Source organism: Doryrhamphus excisus, linkage group LG7 (assembly GCF_037039965.1).
Source record: "Doryrhamphus excisus strain RoL-2023G ecotype Guam linkage group LG7, RoL_Dexc_Guam_v1.1, whole genome shotgun sequence".
Lineage (NCBI taxonomy): Eukaryota > Metazoa > Chordata > Actinopteri > Syngnathiformes > Syngnathidae > Doryrhamphus > Doryrhamphus excisus.
The window spans coordinates 14,121,024-14,143,270 of NC_136363.1; the positions used below are offsets into that span (position 1 = coordinate 14,121,024).

A 22,247-nucleotide genomic window follows, 5' to 3' on the forward strand; every position below is an offset into this window, starting at 1 on the left:
CCAGTCCACTAGGGGGCTGTATACGACTCGCAGCATCTTTTGGCTGCCGAGCAGGAAAACGCGAAGGAAGCCGAAGGTTAGCTGACTCTAGACCTAAACAAAGTAGGCAGAAGGATCAGCCTCACCGGGACGCCTACATCCAGGAGCGATGGAACAGCGGAACGAAACCGCGACGAAAGCGGAAGGTTGGTGATCTGATTGTTGGCTAACATTAGCGTCAGCTAGCTGCTAAGCTTCTTTGCCTCAAAAGGTGAATGCAAGTCTTTGTGGTATTAGTGTCACGTTCCTCACTAGAGGCTCCAAGGGGGCTTCCAAGTCAGGACTGGTTATTGGAGGGCTTTTTGCCGTGACGTGCTTACCTGAAAACCCTGCCCAGAAGGGCGGGTATGTAAGAGTTGATTATTGGAAGTACTGCCACTGCTTCTAGCCGTCACGATGAATGTTGCGTTGCAGTGTTGCCGTCAGACGTCTTCAAGGTGATTGTAGGTGCACCGCCCCGGCCGGAGACCCCCCGCATCAAGGAGGAGGACGCGACAGAGGTCCGGGTGGCGGCAGGGGACGAAGACGACGCTCCAGGCGAGGCTGATGGAGACTGCCGTGGAGGAGCACAGGCAGCCCGCGACACGTCCACCACATGCTCGCAGTGCGGAAAGACCTTTTACTCCAAGTCCAACCTGAACTTGCACAAGAAGATCCACACGGGAGAGAAGCCGTTCGGCTGCTCGCTGTGCGGGAAGAGGTTCTCCCGGAAAGAGAACATGAGCCGACACGTGAGCACTCACAGCGGCCTGAAACCGTTCAGCTGCTCCGTGTGCGGCTCCTCCTTCAGTCAGCACGACAGCCTGCTGCGACACGTGGCCACGCACGAGCGCACCAAATCCTTTGCGTGCTCCGTGTGCGCCAAGGCCTTCTATGACCAGTACCACCTCAGGCGCCACATGGAGGTGCACAGCCAGGAGAAACCTTTCAGCTGCTCGCTATGCACCCGGACCTTCCGGCACCGCTCGGCTGTGGACGCGCACTTGCGCACGCACACGGGAGAAAAACCTTTCAGCTGCTCGAGCTGCGAGGCCAGCTTCACGCGCCACCCGGCGCTGCTGCAGCACATGAAGAAGCACTCCGGCATCAAGCCCTTCGCCTGCCCAGTGTGCCAGTGCCGCTTCACGCTGCGCCACACGCTGGAGCAGCACGTGAGGACGCACACGCAGGAGAAACCCTTCGACTGCTCCCTCTGCGGGAAGAGCTTCTCTCGAAAGGGCGGCCTCAGCACGCACATGGTGACCCACACGGGGGAGAAGCCGTTTCACTGCAGCGTCTGCAACAGGGCCTTCTCCTGGAGCTCGCAGCTGAAGAGACACAAGTGTGCCGGCCACATGCCTGCTGTCCTTACGCTGACGCATGTGCCGGCGCAGGACCTGGCGGTCAGCACAAAGTAGAAGAAGAACTTCTGCTTGAAATCACCACTTTTACTTTTAAGGGGTCTCACGGACAAGTTGGAAAGAGCTGGAAAATCAAATGCAACGTTCTTCATTGTCCACAGCAACTTTCCAGGTGGAAGAAGATGAGAAGAGATGCCGATTAGAAGTTGGGCTTGTGCTTCTTGACCTCCACCATGAGATGGTGCAGGTTGATGAGCTCGGAGCGGACCGGCAGGCTCCGGAAGGTGGGCTGGTTGAGGATCTTATGGAAGCCGTGGTAGTACTGGATGAGCTGGGTGAGGGCGCCCTGCAGGCAGGAAGAGGAGGAGTCACCATGTGTGTCGGAACCAGAAAGGTGATGAATTCCCCGCATCCTCACCTGGATGATGCTGGTACCGTTTTTGAAGTTGGTGAAGGACCGCATGACGTCCTGACTCATGGCCTCCACTGACTGTTTCCACGAGCTGGAGAATCCTCGGACCAGCTGACAGATCCGAGCTGAAGCATAAAAACATGGAGCAGGTTTTTCCCTTCAGTGAGGTGGTTTCTTCCTGGCGTGGCTACATGGTCACTAATGCACAGCCTGGGCAATAAAATCCTGATGAAAATGTCTTGCATTACTATGTGATAGACCAGTGCTTCTTCTGGAACGTTGATTAGAAAGTGATCATATTTATTCATTGATCTGTACTGTACAGACGAGGGTTGGTGATATGGACCTTAGCATACATCACCATGTGACCATATGACAGGATATCAAATGTAAATTGAGCAGAGTTTGTATAAAAAGCTACAAAGCTTTAAGCCATATCATGACAGACATGTCTCGAATGGTAAAGCACAAGTATTTATTGGTAACTGGCTAACTGTTGCTACTACATCTCCAACCAACCATGCCATTCCATCTGCATATGGAAATGGTTTCATCACACGCTCTTATTTTGAAGAATGGTCAAGGAAGTGTCCTGTGTGTGGAGAATGTGTATTCACGGCTAAGATGAGCGACGTTAAAAAATAAACACGCTTTTCATATTTTTTACAGAGGACTTCCACGTGGTCACAGGGCAGTGTAAAACCTTCCTTACGTTATAGCCTGAAATCACAAGCCGGTGGAAATATACTCATCCACGCTAACTCTGCTAGCTTCCATTCACGCTCTGGGAGAGGAGATTCAGCTGGGGTTTATCTGTTAAACCTGTGTGTGTGTGTGTGTGTGTGGTGGTGGTGGGGGGGTTGTTCTGTGTTTAGAATGATCTGGTGCCACAACTGAGTAAATACTTCCTCACACCAATGCAATTCATTCATCTTATATATGCGCCACGGCACACGGCCATCAAGCCATTTTCTTATGATGGGAGGAATCTAAAGCGCTAGAAAAGATGTCACCCAGCCACGCTGGGACACGCTGAAGGTGGAAGCAGGGAAGAGCATACAAGCAGGAGTCAACATGTGTACATGTTGGCAGGGCGGCATTGAACTGACCCCCCCCAAATATTTGAGAAGCACTGGTGTAAGTGGACCAAAATGGACGTTGTCACCTTCCTCGTTCTTCAGTCGCTCCAGCTGCCCTTTCTCCACCAGTGCCTCGGCCTCCTTCACAAAGGAGATCATCCCTCCGAAGGGCGGTGACAAGATCTCTTCAATAAACTCCTGTGGGGAGGGAGTTGTTGTATTATCCTGCCGGTATTTCACAATGAAAGCTGCCAACGCAAGTTCTCACCTGCGTCCTGGCCAGCAGCAGCTGCTGGAAACCTTCCACCTCTTTGCTGTCGTCTGCTGCCCTCTCCTGCACAAACACAGCCATCAACTTCCTGCGCTTCAAGGGAACGTAGCGACTACCGACATCAGAACACCAGCGGCAGCTAGCATATCTTACATAATGACCAACTGCAAACCTAACAAGTGCGTGTCATGTGAGTATATGGAGAGAAGGAAGAGAGCGGGACACAATGCTGGCAGGACGTTGGAATCCTCCCTCCCTTTGAAGATGGACAGTGTTTGTGGGCAGGGCTTACCATGAGGACGCTGAGCATCATGTCATAGTTGTTGATGAGGAAGATGAGTTGGTCTCTCCGGGACGGAAACTCTGCCGCCATCTTCAGCACAAAGTTTTCCACCTCCGCCTGAAAGGTCACCAAGAAGCGATGGCTGGACCAATCACACGCTTGTGCTCAAGCAGAATATAAACGACCAGTAGCCTCTGCTCCTCCATCATCATCATCGTCATAATCTGCTTCTACTCTCAAATGACTTGAATGACTTCTATACAGCGCACCTAGTCCTGAAATGGAGTGTAGGGAAGGGTGCTAGTAGATGTACAGGATAGGGGGCAAGGAGATGTGTAGGAAAGGAGGGCAGGAGGGGGCAAGGTGTCGTGTAGGAAAGGGGGCTAGGAGATGTGTAGGAAAGGAGGGCAGGAGGGGGCAGGGTGTGTAGGAAAGGGGGCTAGGAGATGTGTAGGAAAGGAGGGCAGGAGGGGGCAAGGTGTCGTGTAGGAAAGGGGGCCAGGAGAGGTGTAGGGAGCATTTAGGAGCAGGGTGTGGCTTGCCCAGAGTGAGGGGGTGCTACCATGGAAGTACAGTTACTAACAGGGTGTCAAATGGAATAAGATTTCTGCTGTGAATTCATAGCAAACGTCCCCATCCACCTTTTGGCCTCCAAACTGCCTGCAATGTCGGCGGGTGTACTTTCCAGAATGTGTCGGCAAGCGTGGTGATTGGTGGACATGGAAAGGAAAGGGGGCAGAGAGGGGAATGTTACCTGAAGTTGAGCCAGCAGAGCGTTGGTTCTCTCACTGGGGAACGTCTGGTTGATGCTGACGATGGCTGAAGAGAACTCAGCATAACGACGTGTGATCTGAAACCCCAACACACAGCATGTAGGTGCTTGTGTGTGTGTGTGTGTGTGTGAGACATACATAATGGGGTCTGGTGTCCAGCACTCCCAGTTTCTGAGGGTCTGTGTTTCTGATGCTGTGGATGTTCATTTCCAGGATGAGCTCAAAGCGAGGCCAAAGCAGCTCCAGCACGGCCTCCCAGTACCTGACACACACACACACACACACACACACACTGTCACAGACGTATGCCCTTGCGTGCACACACAAGTGTGAGCAGACACTGACTTGTCAAGAGCGGGAATGTTCCTCTTGGTGGTGATAGCTCGGAAGCGGAGGATGACGTGGATGCACAGGAAGATGGCGATGCTGTCGTAGCAGTCAGACACGTACGTAGACATGCTCCTCTGTGCACACACACACACACACACTGAATTTTTTTACCACATGGGGAAGCTGTGCGTGTTCTACGCAAGCAGTGGAACAGAGCCCACCAGGAACATGCTTAGCGTCTTTCCCATGATGCTGTTGAACAGGTCGAGGGCGGAGTTTCCGGCCACCATGAAGAAGTCGGACAGGAAGAGGTGCTCTCTGCAGCCGTTGTCCAGCAAGGCATAGTGTTGGCTGCGGAACAACGTCTCATAAGGGTACTGAGGGAGGACAGCTTGGTTACTAGAACGTTCCTGAAGGGGCACCACACGCCACTAGGTGTCGCCACTTGACAGAAGAACCAGCCGGCCTCACCCTGCTGTCGCCTCTCTGAGCCGTGTGAGGAACCAGAATGGGGCCCTCTAGCTCTGGGGGACTTAGTATCGCCCCCCTCTGGCCGAGTGTGAAGATGGTGTTCCTGCTCTTCAGAGACGGCTTGGAGAAGAAACCTGCGGGGACCAAGCACAAAAGGCATTCAAGTATCTGAAGATGGTTAACAAATTTTGACATTATTATTGACGATCATCTGCACCCGCCTGTCACCCAAATACAGCTGGCATAGGCTCCGGCATGGCCCTGTGACCCTCGCCACAGAGGATGGGTGGATGGATGGAGTATTATTTGCTGAAACCAAGTGATCCATTCATTCATTCATTTTCTACTGCTTATCCTCACGAGGGTCACCGGGGTGCTGGAGCCTATCGCAGCTGTCTGGACGAGAGGTGGGGTTCACCCTGGACTGGTGGCCAGCCAATCACAGGGCACATATAGACAAACAACCATTCACACTCACATTCATACCTATGGACAATTTGGAGTGGCCAATTAACCTAGCATGTTTTTGGAATGGGGGAGGAAACCGGAGTACCCGGAGAAAAGCCACGCATGCACGGGGAGAACATGCAAACTCCACACTCGGGTCTCCTAGTTGCTAACCACTCGGCCGTCGTGCATGAATTATTCTCATGACATGATGAATGAGTACTTGTTGTTCTTTCAGGAAGGGGCCCGTCTGAGTTGTGATGTTTGTGGCCATGGAAATGCCTCAGCAGGGTGACACGGCACTTTCACAGCAGCCACACCTGCACTGCCACCCATGAAGGTGTGGTCCTTGACTCCAACACCCAGACTCATTAAAAGAGGGTGGATGCACACACACACACACATACACACAACATACCTTTCTTGGCGGTATCTTCCACCCCCATCAGGTCATCCTTGTCTGCGACTTCTTCGTACTGCAACCACACACACACGTGACAATGCTGCCTGGGGGTACGCCCCCCCCATTTATCAGTTAGTGAATTGGTGCATTTCTGCCAAGTAGGATTCAATGTTAATAAATGGAATATTTTCATAGCGCATGGAAAACCTGCATATGACTTTGCAGAGTCACAGTCAGTCTTCTGGAATCCACCAGTGGTTTCATGCTTTGTGTTGTGTATACACAATGTACCCATGTACAAGTCATTTGCTAATTAGCATGTTGCTGGGTGTGTCCCACTGAGTCACAGAGGCTGCGCCCTCACCTGCACTTTCAGCAGCCGACCGCTGTACGATTTGAAGTAACTGTAGTAGATCTTACTCATGGTGTCCACATACTCGTCACGCACCTCTTTGGCTGCCGTTCTCTCGTTGGCCAGCAGGAACTGGTAGAAGAACCTGGAGCACCACCACAGTCACGGGGCGGGTGTTAAGTGGAGGGGGGGGGGGGGGGGGGGGAGGAGGTGGGAGCGGGGCGCACCTGGACTTGAGTAGCGTGTTCTGTGGGATCTGGTAGTTGGTCATGGGCTTCCTGAAGGAGTAGATCTTCTGCAGAATGAACTCTCGGATCTTTGACACTGCCTGGCGTGGAGAAAACAGCCTTAGAATGATAGACCACCACCACAGCAGCCAAGGAAAGCCAAAGTCACAATTGACAAGAATAACGGCCTAATATTAACACTGTTTTTTATGAAGTCATAACATTATGAGAAACAAACCAAAGCTGTCATTTTTAAAATGAGGTTGTAGAAAATGTTCCAAGATGAAGTGAAACCCTGACGTCATGCTGGAATAAAGCTGAAACACACATGAAAAAACATTTCTTTGGAATAAAGTCCAAATATGAAGAAAAAAACTTTTACAATAACATGTATGAATAATATAAATAGATATTAATATGAGTAAAAACAACATCATTCTCGTTGCATGAAAGAAAATGACATTACCTTTAATAGTTGGAATATGGGAAACAAAGAAAGGAGGTTATGACAAGGGCAATAACGTCTGAATATTACAGCAATAACAAGCCTGGTTGCTTTACTTTGTGCACCGGCTCGGCAGATTCTTCACCTCTGATGGCTTGTTCTTTATGAGCCAATAAACACTTCATGCACACACCCTTACTTGCAAAATATTGTCAGCATGTCACTCCATTGCCCCATGGATTTTTGGGGTGTGTTGGAAGCAGAGGGGAAGTTGGCACTGAGCCAAATGTCATCAGCTGGAACGAAAGTGCTCTTGATCCCAACCTCTACATAAGTTAATCTGACAAATCTTGATGACACATAGAAGGACTCCAGCTTCTGCTTGGACATCAACAAGTAGCAAGCCGCTGTTTAACTCCCATGGAAAAACATCTGATGCTAGCTTGGATTGCAAGGTGTGCATCCATTCCAATCCTCTATTCTCTTTCATCGTGGCATGTAACATGATTTTTGATCATCGCCATGGACTCGAAGACGACGAAGGAAATGCGACTGTGGTTGTAACCTGCAGCAAATGCTGCCGCCGTGTGTACTTCAGGTGGGTGTGTCGTCAATGAAAACCCCTGGATACTTGTATGACTGCACCCAAGCAGTCAACCACCATTTCCTCGGTCTTGTTCACATTTAAAACAAGATGGTTATGGTCACGCCAGTCTCCGGAGATGTTCTCTGACGACTGCGCAGTGGTCGGGTGTATCAGAGATGGACCGGAGGTAGAGTACAGGACAGTGATTGCCGACTTTGTAGACTGATCCCGGGTAAACCGCCTGCTCCTGAACGTGGACAAGACCAAGGAGCTGGAGTACTTGGGAGTCCACATGAACGGCAGACTGGACTGGAAGGACAACAGCAATGCCGTCTACAAGAAGAGCATGAGCAGACTCTACGGCCACACCTAGGAACGTTCACCACTGCTCAATGTTTCGGCTAATTGTGGCTAATGGCTCTCACTGTAGTTGGGTGGAGCTTTACAAATGGCTTTGGAACTTTTTCCACACTGACGCATCTCAATACATCTCAGTTATATTTGGGGGAGCACGCAGGGCCATGTAGTTTTGCATTGTTTTCTCCATCATAAAGGTTTATTTGAAAAACTGCATCAAGTGTTGAGTTGTGTTGTCATAGCCTAATTTCAAGATTAGTTTGATGATCTGAAACATTGAAGTGTAACAAACTCATGTTGCTCACTCATGACCCCACCTTGACTTTGAGGCGGTCCACGATGTCCTGGATGTCAGAGCAGGCCAACGTCTCTCGGAAGCTGAGCTCCTTGGCCAAGTTGATCTTGTTGTTGAGCTCGTGGAGCTGCTCCAAGAAGTCCTGCTCTGTCACTGGACTCTCCAGGATGATTCTGAAAAAGACGTCACATGGGTTTCCATGAGGCACTAGTTTGTCTGCGACAAAGAAACAACAGGATGATGAAAGCTGTGCGGGCATACGAGATCATGGCGGCGGGCACAAGCAGCTCGTCCACCAACTGGCTGAGGTTGCTGCGGACCGCCTGGCGGTTCTTTAGACGGACATTCATGCTGAGGGACTGCTGCTGCAATGTGTGGATCTCGCTGCTGATGGACGACAGGTCGCTCTGGAAGCCGCTCAGCATCTCCTCCATCCTCTGGTGGGGAACACACACAGGTTCAGACATAGAACAAAGCAAACTTTTGAGGATCTTCCCACCTCCAGGATGGCATCACAAGCGCTGATCTGCTGGTGCAGCAGAGCGATGTTCTGGCTCTCCTTAATGTCTGACACATTAGCGCTCAGGAAAAGGAAAGTGTGCAAGTCCCACTGCAACTTGAGAACCTTTTCCTTACTTCACGCCGACACATGAGCCTCCTGTGTGGACATCCTAATTGGCTGTGCCATCTGGCCGTCTTTTATTCTGCAGTAGCGCAGCCACGCTCCCGCAGAGCCATCCACGCATCCACGCACATAGGACGTTACATGACATCAGGAGAGAAAAACAAGACAAGACATAGAGGATACAGTCTTTGATAGAGGCCTGTTCGATCTTTTGAAGCTCTGCCTCCACCTGTTTGGAGTACTGACGCAGGTCAACACCCTGGAATCACAAGAGATGACAATCGGGATGGAGATCCACAAACTGAATTCAGTCCACCTTCCTCTGTCTAATGTTGGCGCTCACAGTTTTAAGGGCCTCCTTGACAAGGTCGTCTTCCAGATTGGCCTGGATGTGCACTAGAGGAACAACACATCACACAGTCACCATGACACCTAGCCATCCGTTGCGTGTGCACAAGGGACTGATCAGGAATAGATGAGGGAGTCTTACGGTCCACTTCGTCCAAGATGAACTCATCAGTGGTCAGGTCCAGTTCTCCCAGGTTGAGCTGGGCACTTTCCCCATCATTCATCTGGAAAATCAGTTACACAATAGCCAGGATGTAGGATGCAGGAAATAGGAACCTATCTTCACGTCAACATTGCTCAGGCAAAAACTCATTCTGTCTGAATCATTTTCATTGCGTATTCCTTTCTGTCAGCATGAGACACACAATTGACCATCCATCCATCCCGCCAGCGAAGGGGTACAAACATACGTAGATACGGACATTCGTTGGTCACGTCATTATTTGTAAGTGCAACGGAATGCTAATGCTAATGCGTTTCGGGGAAAAGAGCGAAAGGAAAGCTTGTGAACAAGGACAAGGGTAGCCACACAAACAACGATACTAACAAATCTCACCTCGTCTTGAAAGTAGGCCATGGCGAGTTGTGTCGGGGTCTCAGCAATGTTGACATCCACACAAGAGGAGACTAAAGCCGCCTCCGCCATTGCTCAGGTGACGTCAGCGTCCTCTTAAAAATGCAATTTCTTTTCGCCAACGTTGAAAGCACACAGTCAAGTTGTACCGGAAAACGTCCCTGTAGCCATGATTTACCACAGATTCTAAACAAGTTGTACCTCTTGGGTAATGTCGTTCTTATTTGGTGTTTCACATATAGTAAAATTGGCATTCGTTTCTTGTCGGACACGTTTAAAGTACTGGAATGACTTCCGCCCTCGGCACTGTCAAACTATCGCGAGATCTCGCCCACTTCCTTTCTGCGCTGAACAAGCTTCCAAGATGGTGAGTACCTTGTCTAGCAACCCGGCATGTTATTGATATCTGCCCTCATCTGGCGCAAGCGTGTATCAATTCTTTTCTTTAGACATTTTATGAAACATGCACATCGTGTGTGAGCGCTCAAACGCAGAATTGATGGCAAGTAAGGGTCATTAATGGATATATAAAGGTGTCTTCGAGACGGCGCCGGTCCTTCGATGCCCGTAACAAGTCGTCAATGTTCGCCTTTATTTGTTGTCAAGAGAGTCTAAAGCACCTTTTCCATACCGACTTGTACGTTATGCTGTTTTGACAAGCGCCTGGATAATAAACCCTTCCACTTAGCGTGGAAGCTAATGTAGCGTCGTTAGCCTCAGCGTTGGCGATGTCCCGGTGCGCTCAGATGTTGCATCGTCCCGTTTGCAGCTTGGAGCGTCACAGTTGACACCGACAACGTTCACCTGGCCATTCTTTGTAAGGGCTGCTGCCATGTCACTTAAGACCAATTATTATTTGGTATTTCTGCAGTCTCTGGTCATCCCTGAGAAGTTCCAGCACATTCTACGTGTTCTCAACACGAACATTGATGGAAGGAGAAAGATTGCCTTTGCCATTACTGCCATAAAGGTAATCAAAGAAGCTGAGGAGTTGCCATCTTGTTTTAGCGTGCATTTGTGCAGCCCCTGTTTGTTCTTCTCTCAGGGTGTCGGCAGGCGGTACGCCCACGTGGTCCTGAGGAAGGCGGACATCGACCTCAACAAGAGGGCTGGGGAGCTGACTGAGGAGGAGGTAAGCAGGGTGCTTGCAAGATCTTTGGTGGAGCCTTGGTGCGTTTACGCACTCACACTTAGTCTTTGGAGTCCATAAGTGCCCACATGTCCCGAGACGTGGTCTTTGGAGTCCCATTTGTGCCCACATGTCCCGAGACGTGGTCTTTGGAGTCCATAAGTGCCCACATGCCCTGTCAGTATTTTGAGCACAGGAAATGGATTAGGAAAGGTATAGTCAGTTGTGAATAGCAGCATTTAGCAGTCATTGTGCTAAATGCCTGGGTTGAAACAGGCTATGCAAAGGTTCCTAAAAGGAGTGCCTCTTTGCCGTTTTCATTTCGTAAAAGTAGTTCTCACAAGACAACATTGGAGGCCACTGATTATGCAACATACGTAATTAGTTTTTCCATTCACTTAAGCAAATGATATATGACTAACACGGATGAAGTAACCTCTATTGAACAATCTCATTGGGGGAGACGACGAGGACGACGACGATGATGATGAGGAGGAGGATTCACACCAACAACTTGTGGACATCTTCCGTGATTGGTGGTTTAGCACCCTTATCTGACAGGACCATTGCGTCTCCCTTGGCCAGGATGTTGGGCTAGTGGATGTACCTGAAGGATACTGTATTGTTGTGTACACCAAGTATCACCTGAAGGATACTGTATTGTTGTGTACACCAAGTATCACCTGATGGACAATAAACAAGCAACGCTGGCAGTATGGTCATGACTTTTACTAATACCATATGTCAACTCCAACACTTGGTTACGCACTATCAGAGCTGCAATGAGGATTCGAATAATTTGAGCACCTCGATTACAAAAACGATTAGTTATTTTTCTGCTTCGAAGAATCGCTTCCATGACGGAGTGTGCGTCACCCACGCAGAGGACGAAGGAAGCGGTGTTTAAAGGCGCGGGTAGTTTGAAGAGGCGGGCAACAAGGCAATGAAAGAAGGAAAACAAGTAAAAAAACAAAAAAAAACATGGCTAAACACGGTGATGTGTATCCATTGGAACGTGCCGCTTACATCCACAATAGCATCCTGATTAGCTGTCGACCGTGTGCAGCCACAATGAAATCTCAGCACTTGCCGGTGTGGCTGATGGATAAAAGCAGTATTTGAAGCCGCTATCTTGTGGCGGTTGGATGGAAAGGAGACATGTTTGTTTGTTTCTTATTGTGACTAAATGGCTTTCGTGTGTATTGTGGTACTTGACTCAATATAGCGCTGCTCCTATTGTACAATAACCCACAAAGAACACTGGTGGTATTTTGTTGGAAAAATCTTGCCCCAAACCAAATTATTGGCAAGCTGAGGTTAGTGTTCGGCCTTCTTGACCCATAACTCCCCAAAGTAACCTCATGCTGTGGGTCCTGGTTGCAGGTGGAGCGTGTGGTCACAATCATGCAGAACCCTCGCCAGTACAAAATCCCAGACTGGTTCCTAAACAGGCAGAAGGACGTCAAGGATGGTAAATTCAGTCAGGTGGGTGAATGCTGATTTCTGACTTGTTGACATGCAAGAAAAGGACAGAGCGGTTCTGGTAAATTGCACACTGACGACCATGCGCTGCTTCCAGGTGCTTGCTAACGGCCTCGACAACAAACTGAGAGAAGACCTGGAGAGGCTGAAGAAGATCAGAGCCCATCGTGGTCTTCGACACTTCTGGGGGTGAGCCGAGCACTGAGGCGTTGGCTGTCATCTCTAACATGGTCATCTTTAACATCCCGTCTCTCCTCTTCCAGCCTGCGTGTGCGTGGTCAGCACACCAAGACCACCGGGCGCCGTGGCCGCACTGTGGGTGTGTCCAAGAAGAAGTAAACTCCCAGCATCCTTTGCTTTCAATAAACCACATTCACTTCTTTCATTGTGATTCTTACGCACCTGCCAACGCTACAGCGATGGAATGCATCAGGCTTTGAGGCAAACTTCATGTTTGGAGCGGCTGCAGAAGAAACCCTGCTCATGACTTATGGAGCCTTTCTTACAGGGACGTTTGCTGGGCATCCGTCAGGTCTGGCGCCCCAGCTAGCACGGCTAACTGGACTGGGTTATGGTTGCAGCCTTTTTAATCTAGTTTGACCTTTCTCTTTGGGCTTTTGTCTTCAGGGGTCGCCACAGCAAAACAATCCTCCATCCAACCCTTTCTTCATCTGTCTCTCTCATGTCCTTCACTACCTCCATAAACCTCCTCTTTGGTCTTCCTCTATGCCTCCTACCTGGCAGCAGCCAGTTTGACCAGATAGCACTTTAGTGTCATTAAGCACAAGCACCAATGTCATGTGGAAAATGGTAATACGCCTCAAGTTAGATGAGCTTGAGTAATACTTAAGCTATGAAGTACTTTCAATGCTAGCAGATGGAAAGAAGTACAGATGTGGCTTTAACGTCTCAAGTCTCTGCATCATGCAGTTCTGCTTTTCCATGCAAGGTGGACAGTGGGCTGGCCTGTGAAATCATCAAGAATGGAAGGAATATGGCTTGTGTGAATCTGCCTAGGTCAGACCACCCTCGTAAACTGAGGGACCGAGACTAGTGAGAGATGCCACCAAGACCCATACGAAGACTCTGAAGTAGTGACAAGCTTCAGCTGCTGAGGTGGGAGAGACTGCATATAGCAACTGCTGCCCGGGTTCTTCGCTGGTCAAAACTTCATGGGAAGGTGGCAAAGGGAAGCCACTGTTGAAGAGAAGCATGTGGAAGACTCCACGGTCAAGTGGAAAAAGATTCTTTGGTCTGATGGAGCAAAATGTAGCTTTTTGGCCATCCGACAGGACGTTATGTCTGGTAGAAACCAAACACTGCACGTCACCAAAAACACACCATAACCATGGTAGCATAGTGGTGGCAGCATCAAGCTGTGGGGATGTTTCTCAGCAGCCGGACCTGGAAGGCTTGTACAGATAGAGCGCAGAATGCATCCGTCCATCCATTCTCCTACGCTTATCCGGGTCCAGGTCACGGGGGCAGAAGTCTCAGTTGGGAAGCCCAGACTTCCCGGTCCCTGGCCACCTCCTCCACCGGGAGGATACCAAGGCGTTCCCAGGCCAGCTGTGAGACATAATCCCTCTGTGAGACATAATCCCTAGATCTGGCCCGGGGCCTTTTCCCAGATGGGCATGCCCGGAACACTTCACCAGGGAGGCATCAGGGAGGCATCCGGACTAGATGCCCGAGCCACCTCAGCTGACTCCTCTCGATGTGAAGGAGTAGCGGCTCGACTCTGAGCCCCTCCCGGATGGCTGAGCTCTCTTAGGGTGAGTCCAGCTACCCTACGGAGGAAACTCATTTCAGCCGCCTGTATCCGCCATCTCATTCTTTCGGTCATGACCCAAAGCTCATGACCATAGGGGGGGGGGGGAACATAGATCGACCGGTAAATTGAAAGCTTTGCCTTCCGGCCCAGCTCTCTTTTCCCCACAACGGTCCGGTACAGTGACCGCATTACTGCCGGGGCTGCGCCGATCCGTCTGGCGACCTCACGCTCCCACCTTCCCTCACTCGTGAACAAAACCCCGAGATACTTGAACTCCTCCACCGAGAGCAGGACCTCATTCTCAACCAATAGGGAGCACTCCACCCTTTTCCGACTGAGAACCATGGCCTCTGATTTGAGTCTCATCCCAGAAGCTTCATACTCAGATGCAAACGCTGAAGGTCGCAGTCCGAAGATTTGGTACCGTTTTAGATCATATAAGCTCAGCTAAATCATTTTCATTTCAAGGTGGAAGCAAGGATGACTTTGTTAGTTTAAACGTGCCTGGAGGTGATCATTGGCACAGTACATGAAGCAGACTTGAAACGTTTTCGCAGCAAGCACGGAATCCAAAGAAATACAACTGGAATAGGTGCAGATTCTGGAAGATCTACTAAGTTTTGTGTGCTGGTTATGGTGTGTAGCTGGTCTATAGCAGTCCACAACTCAATACAAAGATCCCAAAAATGAGCATCATAGGTCCCGTAATCCTAACCCTTTGATCAGGTCTTATATAGATAATAATTGCCAATGAAGAATTGTAGTATTTCTAATGTATGACTAGTACTGATTGGCATATTCCCAGGATTTGTGTTTGCAAAAGGCAATCACGCAAACAGTGCCTTACATTTCTACCTTCAGCAAAAAAAAAAAAAAATCAACAGACTTGAATGCACATTTTTATTTTGGCAACCCTAGCAAGAATAGTCTGAACAAGATCCACAATACACAGAATACATGTACTGCAAACTGTAACTACATACCCATACCATAACCATCAAAGTTGAAAAGTCCCAACTATACATAGTACATGCAGGACTACTATCTACTACTGCTACTACTTGTAGCATTTACTCGGGGGGGTACCATCAGTGCGAGTAGTAAACAGTAGTATTATCAGTGGGAGTAGGATCCATGGAGTACTTTTTGTAGTAGAAGTATTTATAGGGGTGCTTTTTTTTGTAGTAGTAGTAGTATTTAGTAGTAGTGGGAGTAACTGTAGTGGTGTTTTCTGTAGGAGTACCAACTGTAGTGGTGTCTTCGGCAGGAGTGTCGTCTGTTGGGTTGCTATCTGTAGTGGCGTTTTCCTCAGGAGTGCCAACTGTCGTGGCGTCTCCGGCAGGAGTGTCGTCTGTTGGGTCGCTATCTGTAGTGGCGTCTCCGGCAGGAGTGTCGTTTGTTGGGTCGCTATCTGTAGTGCCGTTTTCTTCAGGAGTGTTGTCTGTTGGGTCGCTATCTGTAGTGGCGTCTTCCTCAGGAGTGCCAGCTGTCGTGGCGTCTCCGGCAGGAGTGTCATCTGTTGGGTTGCTATCTGTAGTAGCGTTTTCCTCAGGAGTGTTGTCTGTTGTGTCGCTATCTGTAGTGGCGTCTCCGGCAGGAGTGTCGTCTGTTGGGTTGCTATCTGTAGTGCCGTTTTCTTCAGGAGTGTTGTCTGTTGGGTTGCTATCTGTAGTGGCGTTTTCCTCAGGACTGCCAACTGTCGTGGCGTCTCCGGCAGGAGTGTCGTCTGTTGGGTCGCTATCTGTAGTGGCGTCTCCGGCAGGAGTGTCGTTTGTTGGGTCGCTATCTGTAGTGGCGTCTTCCTCAGGAGTGCCGTCTCTTGGGTCGCTAACTGTAGTGGCGTCTTCGGCAGGAGTGCCAACTGTCGTGGCGTCTCCGGCAGGAGTGTCGTCTGTTGGGTTGCTATCTGTAGTAGCATTTTCCTCAGGAGTGTCGTCTGTTGGGTTGCTATCTGTAGTGGCGTCTCCGGCAGGAGTGTCGTTTGTTCCGTTGCTATCTGTAGTGCCGTTTTCTTCAGGAGTGTTGTCTGTTGGGTCGCTATCTGTAGTGGCGTCTTCCTCAGGAGTGCCAGCTGTCGTGGCGTCTCCGGCAGGAGTGTCATCTGTTGGGTTGCTATCTGTAGTAGCGTTTTCCTCAGGAGTGTTGTCTGTTGGGTCGCTATCTGTAGTGGCGTCTCCGGCAGGAGTGTCGTCTGTTGGGTTGCTATCTGTAGTGCCGTTTTCTTCAGGAGTGTTGTCTGTTGGGTTGCTATCTGTAGTGGCGTCTTCCTCAGGAGTGCCAACTGTCGTGGCGTCTCCGGCAGGAGTGTCGTCTGTTGGGTCGCTATCTGTAGTGGCGTCTCCGGCAGGAGTGTCGTTTGTTGGGTCGCTATCTGTAGTGCCGTTTTCTTCAGGAGTGTTGTCTGTTGGGTCGCTATCTGTAGTGGCGTCTTCCTCAGGAGTGCCAGCTGTCGTGGCGTCTCCGGCAGGAGTGTCATCTGTTGGGTTGCTATCTGTAGTAGCGTTTTCCTCAGGAGTGTTGTCTGTTGGGTCGCTATCTGTAGTGGCGTCTCCGGCAGGAGTGTCGTCTGTTGGGTTGCTATCTGTAGTGCCGTTTTCTTCAGGAGTGTTGTCTGTTGGGTTGCTATCTGTAGTGGCGTTTTCCTCAGGAGTGCCAACTGTCGTGGCGTCTCCGGCAGGAGTGTCGTCTGTTGGGTCGCTATCTGTAGTGGCGTCTCCGGCAGGAGTGTCGTTTGTTGGGTCGCTATCTGTAGTGGCGTCTTCCTCAGGAGTGCCGTCTCTTGGGTCGCTAACTGTAGTGGCGTCTTCGGCAGGAGTGCCAACTGTCGTGGCGTCTCCGGCAGGAGTGTCGTCTGTTGGGTTGCTATCTGTAGTAGCATTTTCCTCAGGAGTGTCGTCTGTTGGGTTGCTATCTGTAGTGGCGTCTCCGGCAGGAGTGTCGTTTGTTCCGTTGCTATCTGTAGTGCCGTTTTCTTCAGGAGTGTTGTCTGTTGGGTCGCTATCTGTAGTGGCGTCTTCCTCAGGAGTGCCAGCTGTCGTGGCGTCTCCGGCAGGAGTGTCATCTGTTGGGTTGCTATCTGTAGTAGCGTTTTCCTCAGGAGTGTTGTCTGTTGGGTCGCTATCTGTAGTGGCGTCTCCGGCAGGAGTGTCGTCTGTTGGGTTGCTATCTGTAGTGCCGTTTTCTTCAGGAGTGTTGTCTGTTGGGTTGCTATCTGTAGTGGCGTCTTCCTCAGGAGTGCCGTCTCTTGGGTCGCTAACTGTAGTGGCGTCTCCGGCAGGAGTGTCGTCTGTTGGGCCGCTATCTGTAGTGGCGTCTTCCTCAGGAGTGCTGTCTCTTGGGTCGCTAACTGTAGTGGCGTCTTCAGCAGGAGTGCCAACTGTTGTGGCGTCTCCGGCAGGAGTGTCGTCTGTTGGGTTGCTATCTGTAGTGGCGTCTTCCTCAGGAGTGCCGTCTCTTGGGTCGCTAACTGTAGTGGCGTCTCCGGCAGGAGTGTCATCTGTTGGGCCGCTATCTGTAGTGGCGTCTTCCTCAGGAGTGCCGTCTCTTGGGTCGCGAACTGTAGTGGCGTCTTCGGCAGGAGTGCCAACTGTTGTGGCGTCTCCGGCAGGAGTGTCGTCTGTTGGGTTGCTATCTGTAGTAGCGTTTTCCTCAGGAGTGTTGTCTGTTGGGTCGCTATCTGTAGTGGTGTCTCCGGCAGGAGTGTCGTCTGTTGGGTTGCTATCTGTAGTGGCGTCTTCCTCAGGAGTGCCGTCTCTTGGGTCGCTAACTGTAGTGGCGTCTCCGGCAGGAGTGTCGTCTGTTGGGTTGCGATCTGTAGTGGCATCTTCCTCAGGAGTGTCGTCTGTTGGGTTGCTATCTGTAGTGGCGTCTTCCTCAGGAGTGTCGTCTCTTGGGTCGCTAACTGTAGTGGCGTCTTCGACAGGAGTGCCAACTGTCGTGGCGTCTCCGGCAGGAGTGTCGTCTGTTGGGTCGCTATCTGTAGTGGCGTCTCCGGCAGGAGTGTTGTCTGTTGGGTTGCTATCTGTAGTGGCGTCTCCGGCAGGAGTGTCGTCTGTTGGGTTGCTATCTGTAGTGGTGTCTTCCTCAGGAGTGCCGTCTCTTGGGTCGCTAACTGTAGTGGCGTCTCCGGCAGGAGTGTCGTCTGTTGGGTCGCGATCTGTAGTGGCGTCTTCCTCAGGAGTGTCGTCTGTTGGGTTGCTATCTGTAGTGGCGTCTTCCTCAGGAGTGCCGTCTCTTGGGTCGCTAACTGTAGTGGCGTCTTCGACAGGAGTGCCAACTGTCGTGGCGTCTCCGGCAGGAGTGTCGTCTGTTGGGTCGCTATCTGTAGTGGCGTCTCCGGCAGGAGTGTCGTCTGTTGGGTTGCTATCTGTAGTGGCGTCTCCGGCAGGAGTGTCGTCTGTTGGGTTGCTATCTGTAGTGGCGTCTCCGGCAGGAGTGTCGTCTGTTGGGTCGCGATCTGTAGTGGCGTCTTCCTCAGGAGTGTCGTCTGTTGGGTTGCTATCTGTAGTGGCGTCTTCCTCAGGAGTGCCGTCTCTTGGGTCGCTAACTGTAGTGGCGTCTTCGACAGGAGTGCCAACTGTCGTGGCGTCTCCGGCAGGAGTGTCGTCTGTTGGGTCGCTATCTGTAGTGGCGTCTCCGGCAGGAGTGTCGTCTGTTGGGTTGCTATCTGTAGTGGCGTCTCCGGCAGGAGTGTCGTCTGTTGGGTTGCTATCTGTAGTGGCGTCTTCCTCAGGAGTGCCGTTTGTTGGGTTGCTAACTGTAGTGTCATCTATCTCAGGAGTGCCGTCTGTTGGGTCACTAACTGTAGTGGCGTTTTCTGCAGGAGTAATATCTGTAGGTTTAGGATTTGTACCAGGTAGTACGTCAATAAATAGGTAGTTTTCTATTATCTTCAAACTCAAGTGAGTTTCTTCAGGAAACTTGAATTTGAAGCGTCCGGGCCGCAAACAGAATTCATCAGCGGGATCAATGGTTTTATTGGTTCCAGTGGTTCCAGTCATTGAAGCAGTGTAATTCTGAGTATGTTGTGCTTGAGTAGGCAGACTCTTGGTTCCTGTTTGAAGTAACATAGTCATATATCAGTAAGCATTCATATCTCGCAGTATGTAGTTGTACAGAAGTACATACTGTGGTTTATATTTCACGTCTTGTTGAGTGTTTGATGACTTACCTACGATCACAAATACAAGAATGAAAGTCTTGATCATCATTGTGTTGTCTTTGTGTCCTCTGATGTCCAAGATAAAGTCAGATGGCTTCCTGTAAGACAGGGAGAAGGAACATTGAATGGCATATAGAAAGTGGCGTCCATCAGGGGATGGTGTCCTGTTGGTCAGAGCTCAGGAGGACGACTGACATCTCTCTCCTCCTGTTCATGTTTTGCTCTACCAGTGTGATGTTACATGATTGTGTGTCACTGAAACCCTTTGGTCCTCCAGGACTGAGCTGGCTGTCTCCACTGGAACGTCTGGTCAATAAAAATGTTCCTGCCTGCAGCCACCTGCAACAAGTGCGTGCAGGAGATATTGTGCAAGGCACACAGAGTGTGATGCTCTATTTAAACATTATTGTAGTCATGTGCCACGATGTCTGATTCTGATCCTATCACAAGTAAAAAAAATATTTCTGCTAATGTGTCTGACGAATTTTAAAAGTTGTGTATCCGATATCATTGCGGTAAACGACATTACGACACTTAATTAATGAAGTAAATCAATAATTAATTTACCACCCTCGGCCATCTCTGTGCGGAGTTTGCATGTTCTCCCCGTGCATGTGTGGGTTTTCTCCGGGTACTCCGGTTTCCTCCCACATTCCAAAAACATGCTAGGTTAATTGGCCACTCCAAATTGTCCATAGGTATGAATGTGAGTGTGAATGGTTGTTTGCCAATATGTGCCCTGGGATTGGCTGGCCACCAGTCCAGGGTGTAGATAGTCCGGTAATGGGCTGAAAAGTGACGCTTTGCCCCGTATTATTGTGGGAATGAAAAATAGTCCACGGATTCCAGCTTCTGAAATGGTTATCGCGAGGCAGTATTAGTATTGGAAAAGACCAACAAGTGTGTATGCCAGGGTAAGAGGAACACAAAAATAGTGGAGACACTGAAGAAGGTCCAGTCATGGATGCAAAGAGACAAGTCATATGCAGGGAGAAGAGTGATGGACATGCAGGTCCAGGGTAGGACAGGAACACCCGTACGACCGGACTCGGTGCAGGAAAAAAAAGCATCTTTCGGCTAGCAATTGAGAGAAGAATAAAGGACTCACCGCTCTGAATGAGATCCCTTGTTAAATCCCAAAACTGGAGGTTGACTTGGCTCTTCGGGTCCTGCTCCAACTTTATATAAACACGGAAAGGTCCCTCCTTCACTTGGTGGCTTCGACAGTCTTCTTTTGAATCTCTGGAGTGTCAGCTGGACTGATGAATAAAAATGCAAACCTTGTCACGTAACATTGCTAGCCATTTGTCCAAAACAATGCCAATAATTAAAAGAACACGCCTCGCAGTGGTGGCACAACAGATGTAAAGTGTGTTTTAATTAGGATGATTCAGCGTTCACCGGTTAGTCATTTCACAGACAAGGGGACATTAGAGGACATGTGAATGGGTGTTTGCACAAATACCTCGCTTCTCTGAAGTTGTCCCAGCAACAAGAGACAACAGACCGGAGCTGTCCTATCTAGTCAGACGAGAGCTGACCCTTCGAGTCGTTGAACATGAATCAATGAAGCCAAACGTCTTCTAAGACAGTGGCTATCCAATCAGTGTGCTGAGAAGACAACATCCTCAGATCAAGGTCAGACAAGTCACATGAAGACATGGGCTTGAGGTCTTTTACCAAATAAAATGAATGGAATTACAAATGTCATTCAATGTCAGATTTGATAGAGTGGTATCGTCTTTGTTTTGGATAAGACCAGTGTGACTTAGTCAGGGCACGGACATGTAATCCACGCCCTCTGTTGTTCTCACATGATTGGACCTTCATAGGTGCATTCCATGAGACCGTTCCTGTGGGAAAGTTCTTGTCTCGCTGAAAATGACATCACAGCAATCCCATTAGTTGACTGATGGCGGTCTGATGGCGGTCTGATGGCGGTCTGATGGCGTACAGGAAAGCAGAGATGCCACGCACAACTTGGAGTCATTGTGCGCTATACAGATAACGTTAGCAGCAAAACTTTGCCAAATGGCTATCATTAGCTGGCAGCGAACATGTTACGTGGTGCATAAGAGCTCGAGCCCTCACGCAGTAAATGGGCTGCCACCTTCAAATCCCATTTGGCTCCTGATCACACAGCATTGGGGGTAATGGGGGTTCAGGATTCTTCAACATGGTCACGGTGGACTGAGGGATGAACCAGAAACCTTACAGGGCGGGGAGACACCGATGCCATCCCTCCCCACGACCTCCTCAATGCAGCCTTAATGGAAGGTAGCGTCAGCCTCATCTTCTTCTCTTGCTCTTTGGTGGCCATCCACGCTACTGCTGAGCCAGGTAGGTGGTGGTAGGCAGTGCTTGTGAAAAAACATTTATTATAACATTTAGAATAGATAGGTATAGAATAGGTAACTTCATTAAAAATAATGAAAGCATCAAGGGTCACTGACACACATACACAGTACACATACTATAGCTGAATAATAAACAATACATGCAGCAACTACTGATCAGTCAATGTCCATTTCAAACTTCATCATGTACATTTAAGCCCCACCTCCCATTTGCGGTTAAACCATGCCCAACTCAGTTTTATACCCCACCCACTCCGAGTACAGATACGGATAGAGATGATTTAGATGGGTGAACAGATACAGACAGATACAGATAGTGGTGTACCTACCAATATTACAAAAATGGAGTCATCAAAAAAAACATATTTTTTGTTTAAAGAGAAATAATAAATTGAGAATAAAAAATCAAACATTTGAGTAATGAAGGAGCAATTGGTTGAATGATGGAGCTAATGGAATGTTTTATGTCTTAAATGGACATAGTACATAGTGTAAGTGGTTCTTATGTTTATTTACTATATATACTATATGTCTTAAATGGACATAGTACATAGTATAAGTGGTGCTTATGTTTATGTATATTCTATATATACTGTAGTCTTAAATGGACATAGTACATAGTGTAAGTGGTGCTTATGTTTATATACTATATATACTATAGTCTTAAATGGACATAGTACATAGTGT

The 22,247-nt window shown here is 49.4% G+C and overlaps 3 protein-coding genes and 1 long non-coding RNA gene across 4 annotated transcripts; 2 read left to right on the forward strand and 2 right to left on the reverse strand.

The window, feature by feature from the left end:
* Nucleotides 1-53: 53 nt before the first annotated feature.
* LOC131101994 (uncharacterized) lies at nucleotides 54-2,593 on the forward strand. Its single transcript, XM_058047443.2, has 2 exons — nucleotides 54-185; nucleotides 454-2,593. The coding sequence occupies exons 1-2, from the start codon at nucleotides 149-151 to the stop codon at nucleotides 1,434-1,436; spliced, it is 1,020 nt and encodes a 339-aa protein (XP_057903426.2). The 5' UTR covers nucleotides 54-148; the 3' UTR covers nucleotides 1,437-2,593.
* Nucleotides 1,434-9,965, reverse strand: vps52 (VPS52 subunit of GARP complex). The gene is made up of 20 exons (XM_058047331.2): nucleotides 9,640-9,965; nucleotides 9,226-9,307; nucleotides 9,079-9,131; nucleotides 8,919-8,994; nucleotides 8,610-8,677; nucleotides 8,372-8,547; nucleotides 8,133-8,283; nucleotides 6,428-6,528; nucleotides 6,213-6,345; nucleotides 5,864-5,921; nucleotides 4,999-5,132; nucleotides 4,749-4,904; nucleotides 4,543-4,661; nucleotides 4,336-4,459; nucleotides 4,179-4,274; nucleotides 3,434-3,541; nucleotides 3,139-3,204; nucleotides 2,957-3,068; nucleotides 1,798-1,916; nucleotides 1,434-1,725 (listed from the first exon to the last, which is right to left on the reverse strand). The coding sequence occupies exons 1-20, from the start codon at nucleotides 9,727-9,729 to the stop codon at nucleotides 1,579-1,581; spliced, it is 2,169 nt and encodes a 722-aa protein (XP_057903314.2). The 5' UTR covers nucleotides 9,730-9,965; the 3' UTR covers nucleotides 1,434-1,578.
* Nucleotides 9,919-12,648, forward strand: rps18 (ribosomal protein S18). The gene is made up of 6 exons (XM_058047676.2): nucleotides 9,919-10,024; nucleotides 10,529-10,627; nucleotides 10,703-10,789; nucleotides 12,170-12,271; nucleotides 12,366-12,457; nucleotides 12,532-12,648. The coding sequence occupies exons 1-6, from the start codon at nucleotides 10,022-10,024 to the stop codon at nucleotides 12,605-12,607; spliced, it is 459 nt and encodes a 152-aa protein (XP_057903659.2). The 5' UTR covers nucleotides 9,919-10,021; the 3' UTR covers nucleotides 12,608-12,648.
* A 6,579-nt stretch (nucleotides 12,649-19,227) lies between these two features.
* On the reverse strand, nucleotides 19,228-21,102 carry LOC144899483 (uncharacterized). Its single transcript, XR_013627612.1, has 3 exons — nucleotides 20,669-21,102; nucleotides 20,312-20,462; nucleotides 19,228-19,301 (listed from the first exon to the last, which is right to left on the reverse strand). It is a non-coding gene; the product is annotated as an uncharacterized LOC144899483 (long non-coding RNA).
* Between the last annotated feature and the right edge of the window lie 1,145 nt (nucleotides 21,103-22,247).

Excerpts from the sequence above, each read along its gene's own strand:
- LOC131101994 (XM_058047443.2), top strand. The coding sequence starts at position 149 with ATGGAACAGCGGAACGAAACCGCGACGAAAGCGGAAG. Across the intron at positions 186-453 it reads AACCGCGACGAAAGCGGAAG|TGTTGCCGTCAGACGTCTTC; the intron begins GTTGGTGATCTG and ends GTTGCGTTGCAG.
- rps18 (XM_058047676.2), top strand. Across the intron at positions 10,628-10,702 it reads TTGCCATTACTGCCATAAAG|GGTGTCGGCAGGCGGTACGC; the intron begins GTAATCAAAGAA and ends TTCTTCTCTCAG. Across the intron at positions 12,272-12,365 it reads AGGATGGTAAATTCAGTCAG|GTGCTTGCTAACGGCCTCGA; the intron begins GTGGGTGAATGC and ends CGCTGCTTCCAG.
- vps52 (XM_058047331.2), bottom strand. The coding sequence starts at position 9,729 with ATGGCGGAGGCGGCTTTAGTCTCCTCTTGTGTGGATGTCAACATTGCT. Across the intron at positions 8,995-9,078 it reads TCAAGGAGGCCCTTAAAACT|GGTGTTGACCTGCGTCAGTA; the intron begins GTGAGCGCCAAC and ends TTGTGATTCCAG. Across the intron at positions 8,678-8,918 it reads ACAGGCCTCTATCAAAGACT|ACATTAAGGAGAGCCAGAAC; the intron begins GTATCCTCTATG and ends CTAATGTGTCAG.